General features: G+C 35.6%; 1 protein-coding gene across 3 annotated transcripts; it reads left to right on the plus strand.

The window, feature by feature from the left end:
- Window positions 1-2,840: 2,840 nt before the first annotated feature.
- LOC110739087 (external alternative NAD(P)H-ubiquinone oxidoreductase B4, mitochondrial-like) lies at window positions 2,841-7,865 on the plus strand. 3 transcript variants are annotated; one of them, XM_021919542.1, is made up of 9 exons: window positions 2,844-3,108; window positions 3,321-3,501; window positions 3,769-3,910; window positions 4,006-4,127; window positions 4,783-4,893; window positions 5,669-5,778; window positions 6,475-6,788; window positions 6,935-7,340; window positions 7,469-7,865. In XM_021919542.1, the coding sequence occupies exons 3-7, from the start codon at window positions 3,884-3,886 to the stop codon at window positions 6,546-6,548; spliced, it is 444 nt and encodes a 147-aa protein (XP_021775234.1). In that variant the 5' UTR covers window positions 2,844-3,108; window positions 3,321-3,501; window positions 3,769-3,883; the 3' UTR covers window positions 6,549-6,788; window positions 6,935-7,340; window positions 7,469-7,865. The 3 variants fall into 3 exon arrangements, with proteins under 3 accessions (XP_021775235.1, XP_021775234.1, XP_021775233.1); XM_021919541.1 differs by having other exon boundaries at window positions 2,846-3,108; window positions 5,648-5,778; XM_021919543.1 differs by lacking the exons at window positions 6,935-7,340; window positions 7,469-7,865 and having other exon boundaries at window positions 2,841-3,108; window positions 5,658-5,778; window positions 6,475-6,492.
- The last annotated feature ends 235 nt before the right edge of the window (window positions 7,866-8,100 follow it).

The following is an 8,100-nucleotide window of genomic DNA, read 5'->3' on the forward strand; positions in this document are numbered from 1 at the left end:
CCAAACCAGGCCACTAGTAGTAGAACTAGGGGTAATATTTCTAGTGTTGATGGAAGTGGGGTATCGATGGATGAGTTATTGGAATACAAATTATTTTTAAGTAAGAAAAGGAAGGCGGATAACATGAAGAGTGAACTAGAGCTATATTTGGAGGAGAAGAATCCTGAAGTGACAGAGAAATGTGACGTTCTGGCATATTGGAGTAAGAGTATGGTTCAATATCCAATCCTTGCAATTATGGCTTGTAATATTTTGACTATCCCCATCTCAACTGTACCTTTTGAATCCGCTTTTAGTATGGAAAAAAAATTGATAAATCCTTGGAGAGCCTCTCTAGGAGAGAAGACCATTGAAGTACTTGCATGTTATGAAGATTGGTTGCGTTCAAAGGGCCTTAAATTAGGTACAATATTTATTTTTAATATAATTGGTCCATTCTTTTTATTATACTATAATATACCTATAATATTATTCTAATCTTCAATTTTTTTTATATTTTATTTATTAAGGTTCTTCAACTTTCTTTGGTTATGGGGAATTAGCTTATGACGATGAGGAAGAGGAAGCTGAATTTGGAGTGAATGATGAAGATTGTGTTAACATTGAGTGACATTACAAGTAAGTATCCTTACTTGAATAAATTGCATTAATCATTTCACACTACATGTTGTTTATAAGTTTTTTTTGTTTGTAGAATGTGTATTTCTGACATATCATTGGAAGGGGCAAGAGAGAGAATATTAGAATTTGAAGAAATATTGTTTATTGATATCAAATGGTGAATTTGGTGGTCAATTATAGTCATTGCATTTTGAACTTGGACTTTATGGTTTTAAAGTTTTAAACTGATGTATTAGAGTACTACGTATTTATATTTCTAAATTGACGTATGTTGGAAGGTTTAAACTTATCGTGGCCTAGTACACATGAGTAACAAAGTACTAAAGTAGTTATGAGTGTTCTTTTTTTTTTTTTTTTTTCCAAGTCTTGCATTTCATTCACGGGTTTGCAGGGTGCATTACAAAGTTGTGAATTTGTGGAATGTGGCTGCTATCTGCAAAGTGCTTTGGGACCTTACTCATAAATCTGATTCTCTATGGGTGAAGTGGGTGCATGTATACTATTTCAACAATAGGAATATTTGGGATGTTCCTGCTCCTCAGAAGAGTTCTTGGGTTTTGAGGAAAATCCTTAAATGCAGGGAAGTTATTGATCAGATTGGTGGATGGGATAAAGTTAAATATGGGGGGAAAATGCAAATTAGGAAGGTTTATGATCTCCTTAGACTCCAATCCCCCAAAGTTAGTTGGAAGAGAGTAATTTGTAATAACAGAGCCTTTCCCAAAAGTCTTTTCATCTGGCTTGCCATCTAGAATCGGTTATTGACTAAAGATAGATTGATGAGGTGGAACCTGAATTGTGACCCTAGCTACTTGTTGTGCCTGCAAGCGCCTGAAAACACTCATCATCTCTTCTTTGAATGTAGTTACTCCCGGAGAATTTGGCAAAAGGTCTTGGATCTTCTAAAATGTAGGAAAGTAGTCCAGAACCTTGATTTGGAAGTTGAGTGGGCAACCCACCATTGCAGGAAATCTAAACCTAGTGGCCGGTTACATTTAATGTTCCTGGCTGAAGCGGTTTACAGTATTTGGTAGCAAAGGAATAAACTATATTTCAAGGCAAATGTGATCCAATAGAAGTTGTCTTTAAAGAAATTGTTTTCAAAGTTGCTTGTCGATGTTTGGAGGATGATCGGAAGCTACTTATGATCTCTAATTGAGCTTTTGGATTGTTTTGACTAGGTTTTGGTTGTTATTGTTTGCTGCTTTCCTTGCTGCCTTTCCAGGTGCTGCTGCCATCACGGCCTGCTGCTTGCTATCCTGGCTATGTGTTGGGTGTTGTTTCTGCAGGTGCTGGCTACTGCTGCCTGTTTTGCAATTCTGGCTGGTGCATTTGCTCCTTGCCGTTGGTGCTGCCTATTGTGTCGCAACTGATTCTGGGGCTGCTGGTGGGTGCTACTGCCGCGCTAGTTTCCTCCTGCTGCTAGTTTCTCAGGCTGCTACAGCATGCTCCCCTTCTTGCTGGTTTGTGTTGATATTGCAGCTTGACTGCTGTCCTTTTCTTGCTGCTGGGTGCTACTTGGGGTTGCTGCCTTGGTTCAGCTTGCTGGGTTTAAGTGCACAGGTTGTTGTTTTTGCTGTTCTTGGTTTTATTACTGGTTGTTATCCTGTTCCTTTGGTCGAGGGTGCCCCTCCTAGAGGGGAGCCCTCTTCCTCTGAGTTCAGGAATCCTGTTTTTGGTCCTTGTCCCAAAGGAACCCTTCCTAGAAGGTGGCTTTTGGTTCCCGGAACTCTGGCTTGTGTTTTGTTGCCCTTTGACTTGTAGTTTTTGGTGGGCGATTTTCGCCTTATGGCTTTGTACTTTTATTGCCGTTTTGGCTTTTCTTTATGGTAATGTTATTTCTATTTACCAAAAAGAAAAAAAAGAAAAAGTTGTGAATTATTTTTTTCTATTGCAAAGTAGTAGCTTATACATAATTAAAATATATATATGAAAAAAAAAAGTAAGTAAACAAGCCCGTTAGCCCGTGGGCAGCCCGCCTCTTTTAAAAGGGCGGATTGTTGTAAGGTTAGTTTTTAGGGCCGGGCTTCCATTAATCTAGCCCGTTGGACAATTTTAATAACTTAGGCCCGACCCATGTCTGGCCCAAGCCCGCAAATGATCAGCTGTACCTAAAATATGAGTAGTGAAATTACTGTTCGTTTGCTGTTACTGTAGCTAAGTAACAGTTAATTTCCTTCCATACCATTTGTGCTTGAATTACCGTTTTGTCCTTACTGCTTGTTTTGTTTGTGTGTGCTAAATTCACCATTGTTGCGCCATTATTTTCTCTCTCTACTTCACCACTCTTCTTGAGAAATTCGGCTGAAAATGGTGATGTTACTGTTGCAGAACGATCATTTACGTTTCTAGGGTTTCGTTTTCGCTCGATCGTAATGATTCCTTTGTTTTTCATTCTGAGCATCAGCCGTAGTAGCAGCTGCAATTGCTGTTGTCTTCGACATCGACGGTTAAGTTCGTAGTCGCAGGCTTTGGTTCCTTGACAAGGTTTGTTCGTTTGCAGTTAATATTTTGTAATTTTGCATTATTTCCGGTAATTCATATGTTAATTTTACTATTGGATGTGTTGAATTGTTGAGTTTTCATTTTTTGCCAGTTGCTAGGGTATGTGAAATGCTTAGTTATGTTATGAATCCATTCCTTCACCCTCATCTCCCCTAAAATTTCTCACCTTACGCCACCTTTACTTGTTTTTACAGTGTATTTTTCGAGGTTATGTTACGGATTTTGAGTAGATGGCAAAATCTTCAATTGGTAACAAAAAGGGAATCGGAATCGTTGTTGCCGGAGACAAAGCTACCGGTAAATCAAGTTAATTTTGCTGCCAAATCTTTGCTCCATTGTTGGTCTAAGATATGAGTAGCTGTTAGACCTCCAAAGGTAATTCCTTTTTTTTTCCGCTTTTAATTTTGTTAGGGTTTTGATTGAACAATTACATCTAAAATTGTGTGTGTGTGTGTGTGTGTGTGTGTGTTTTTTTTTTTTTCTCCGGGGTTGGTGTTCAATAAATATCAGGTTAGCATTTTTTTCATTTCCTTTCTCTTATTTATTTAATTAGTTTTGTGATAGGTTGATTTTCATTGATTTATTGATGAATTTGATCCTTTTTCATTCAATTTTTGGCTTTTCTTCTTCTTTGGATTACAGGAAACTGAAGAGTATTGTTGATTTGATTAAGGAAGCCAAAGGAGATGCAACTAAGGAATCCATTAAATTAAACATCGAAGAATTCAGATCAGCTCTCTCACAAGCTGACTCTCAGATGAAGAACCTTCCGGCAACTGCCCAGGTGCAACTTCGTCCATATGATTTCACTAAATTATACTATAGATATTGTCTTGTTGCTGATTCTCGTTTTATATTACTTTTGCGATTGCATTACAGGTTGCTGCCCAGCAAGGTACTTATCTAGCTGACTGTTTTAATCGTATGGAAGAGTGTGAAAAGAACCCTGAAGGCCCTATCAGAATCAGAGGAGAAGGTCAACATCGGTTTAAACCTTTCAGGTATGAAATTGCTGCACTATTTTCTTCTTTTCTCCACCTATACTGTTTTAGTTTTCACCCATGCTTAAACACCCACACATTGGCCATCCCACGGACTGTTACTAGCTAATGCTTGTGAGCAATCTATTATAATAGTGTTCTTAATTATAGTTAGATAATATCTATTGGCCTGACTGGAGAATATTAAAATGCACAAATGCTAAGCTGCTTTTGGCACACGATTCATGCCCCACAGACATTTTAACTAAGCTCCCTAAGGCATTTTTGATGTTACCTCTGTCCACTACATCATTGATCTGAAATCTTACCTACAAAGCAACAACTAAAACAGTTATTTGGGGAAGAAGACATAAAACCTCAAGTGTGGTTGGATATATGAGCTGGAATAAAGGCTTTGACTCCAACTTTATGTGTTACTGTTACTGTCTCCTCTATGAGTCTGTGATCTTGTTTAGATATCAATAATCTTGTTTTTATTCATCTTCATGATATTAGCGTTCATGTTTTAGGGATGAGTTGTAAAGACTAAGGAAGTGACGGTTTATATGATTCCCCCATGTCATTTTGACCTAAATTGGCATGATTTACTGCAAAATGCAAAGCCTGTCATGAATTATGTACTGAGTTTGGTGCTGAAAATTTGTTTTGCTTAAAGGCATCGGCATTTTGGTCAATTTGCTCCACTGGGAGCTGCAGCTCAGCTTCCTGGAGATTGGGTGTCCATTGGACACAGCACTCGGTGGTTGTGGTACTCCGTTTACGCCAGGTACAACATTTTAAAATCGCTTCCATCTTGAACCCCAATTCGATTTGTAATAGTGATTAATGGTTGAAATTTCTTAATTATATATTTTTGGATTGAGGGTTTGATTTATTGGGGTTTTATTGCACTTTGTGAGACTGCATAACCGATTAGTTTTTCTTTTTTTCTTTTTTTTTTTTTATAGATTTTCCCCTTACAATGTCTGTTATTCCTCTTAGTATTGCTTATTTATGCCTCACTATAAACACCAATTAAGACAGCCCTGATTATGGAAGCATTGAATTTCACAATTTCTCAGGACTCAAGTAACTTTTTTGCTTAATAATCCATCGTGATTTATTTTAATTTCATTTAACAATTTAGTTAATTTATTGTTGACTAATCTAATTTAATTTTTATTTATTTTAGAAAGTTACATGGTTTCTGTTGCTGTCATTGCTGTAGGATATGCTCTAATTGCTGCAATTTCAACTTGGATTAGTTGTTTAGTTAACCAGGCTTGGGTTTTCTTTATCTCTGATCAGATTTGCTTCTTATTCATAATATAAAAATTTCTGGGTTTTCTTGAATGTTGTGGAAATTATTGCCCCTTATATTTCTGAAAATTTGAACTTGCATTGGACATTATGTATAATCCTTGTTGCCAAATCTAAAAAAACTGTATGTATTGTAGTGTATAGACTAATTATTCTGGTTTGAATTTGATTTTATGTGGACAATCTGGGTTTTCTTTAAAAGTTGTGATCTTTATATATAGTAATTCCCAGACATTTCCAAGGTTGGAAATTCCAAGCTTTTTCAGAAAGTTCTTCATCTCCAATTCTCAGCTTGAGGAATCCTTCAGCAATGTGGGTCCCATTCTTTGCTGTTTTATGGACACCAAGAAAGGTTTTTTCTAAATCCATTTTTACTATTTGTCTGTAATTAATTGTCGTTAATTTACAGGATTAAATTAATTTTTCTGTTTTCCTATTTTTTTGATGTTTATTCTGTTTTCTTTGTTTTGGAATTTATGAATTTGCATTGCTTGTGATTTACGTTCTCAGTTTATTAATTATTGTTTATTTATTGGATTGCTTTTGTATATATACTTTTGTTATAAGAACGAAAGCCATATGTTGGAAATCTTTGACTTAAGCCAATGTCCTTTTACCGACAACGGTTTAATTGTTATTATTTTTCTGTAATATGCTATGTTTTTTTTTATGATTTGTGATATGGGTTTATCTTGGTTGCTGTTAAATTTTGGAAATAGAGGGTTAATTTGATTGGTTTTATGCAATTTTGTTGGAAATATAAGTAATTATTCACTTTTGTAAAAAAATATTTAAAATTGTATAATGAATTACTCTGCTTCACATGTCTTTGTTCCAAAGTAGAGAAAAGCAACGACTTCACTGATTTGAAGACCTTTTTTCATTTGAAACAGTTCTTAGCCTTTAAAAAAGGGTAAAAGAAGGCGAGGAGAGACGAATGTCAGACATGTTTTGATCTTTTTATTCATTCTTAAATAAAGCGATGATTGGATTTAATAGTAGTAAAGGAGCTTGTGATTTTCACTTCTTTATCATTGTTATAATGCAGACATGAATTTGAGGCACTTGGAGCGTGTATTAGCAAGGGAGGAGGAAGTTAAGGAAAGAGCTATTGTGCATTAAGCAATCTATTCTGGCCCACCAATGCGGTTATCATCCAGTAATGGCAAGTTTTTCCTTCTCTTATAGCAATGCTTACTGGTCCCCTTTGAACATTTTACTCATGTTGCTGGTGTACATACCGCCAAGTATGAGGCTGCAGAAGAGCTCAATCATGTCTAGGAGATCATTAAGTGGGGGACTGATTACTTTCTCAAGACCTTTAATAAATTAGCTGATTCAATCAGTATGCTTGTGTCACAGGTAGAATAATGTCTATTTGTTGCTTATTATTAGTTTGCCATTTTGGTATGCTTTTACTATTTTTCTTATACTGGAATCAAGGTTTCCTGTTCATAGTACAGTCTGTGAAATATAAAAATAAGTCATGCTGAATTATATTATGACAGGTTGGGTCAGGTAATACCTCTGGTGGGAGCACAACTCCTAATGATCATTACTGCTGTGTAGTGGTTACTCAGACCTTGCTGTTGAGATGGCTGCTGCTTTGGCTTTAGCTTCTATTGTTTTCAAGGATAATAAGGCATACTCTCGGAAACTTGTGCATGGTTGCTAAAACACTATACAAGTTTGCAAGAGACCAAAGAGGCAGATATGGTGAAGGCAATGAAGCTGGTAATATTGGATGATACACGTGGTTTTCGGAGAAAGAATCAGTCAAAATCTAAGGACCAGAGATCTGAAAGCTCTGTTTTCCAGGAATTTAAGAACTGATAACAGGGTAAAAGGGTCCTTAAATGTGGGATTGCTTTCTCTGTTCTGACCTCAGAATTTAATCAAAGTGTTAAAGAATTGGTATGTTTTCTGGGTTGATTCTTAATTTTTTAGAAGTTTGTCTTTTTGTTTGAAATTTTGAATGTGTATGGTTTTGTTTGATTTCTATAATTATAATTGTAAAAATGGGTTATATGTTTTTGGTACAGAAATTGAGCCAGCTTTTTTTGAAAGTCCAAAAGCAGACCCCAAAAATGTAGCTGCAATTTTACTAGGTGGAGGTGCTAGGACTCGCCTCTTTCCTCTTATTGGCAGGAGAGTAAGCCGACGGTATGATCTTGTAGAAAGTTTGAAACTTTGCTCATATCTGATCTTTTGTTACAATGGGTATAGTGCTCAATTAAAATGTAAAAATTTTGTAGTATGATGTAGAAAGTTTGAAACTTTTTCTCATTTAGACCTTTTGTTATAATATTCAAGTCAAATGTTATATGAATGTTCAAAACGCTAATCAAAATAAACATGTAAATTGGTAATATGTGAGTATATTTGAATTGGTGGACTTAAGTTGGTGAAATGGTATACAATCTCTTTTTTTCTTGTGAATTTTTAATGATATTGCACTGGTTCTGTTAGTTTTTAGATATTAGGTTATATTGATAGGTTTTTAAGCTCTATTGTTACTTTTAAAATTGAAATTTGATGAATTGTTTGGTGTTGAATGTTGTGGGTAGTTGAAATATACCCAATGATTATATATATGACTATTATAGCTTGAAAAAATAAATTCTACGTTTATATTTTCAATGTTAGCTCGAGCTTGAATTGAGTTACGGAGTAT

Source organism: Chenopodium quinoa, unplaced genomic scaffold (genome assembly GCF_001683475.1).
Source record: "Chenopodium quinoa cultivar QQ74 unplaced genomic scaffold, ASM168347v1, whole genome shotgun sequence".
Taxonomy (NCBI): domain Eukaryota; kingdom Viridiplantae; phylum Streptophyta; class Magnoliopsida; order Caryophyllales; family Amaranthaceae; genus Chenopodium; species Chenopodium quinoa.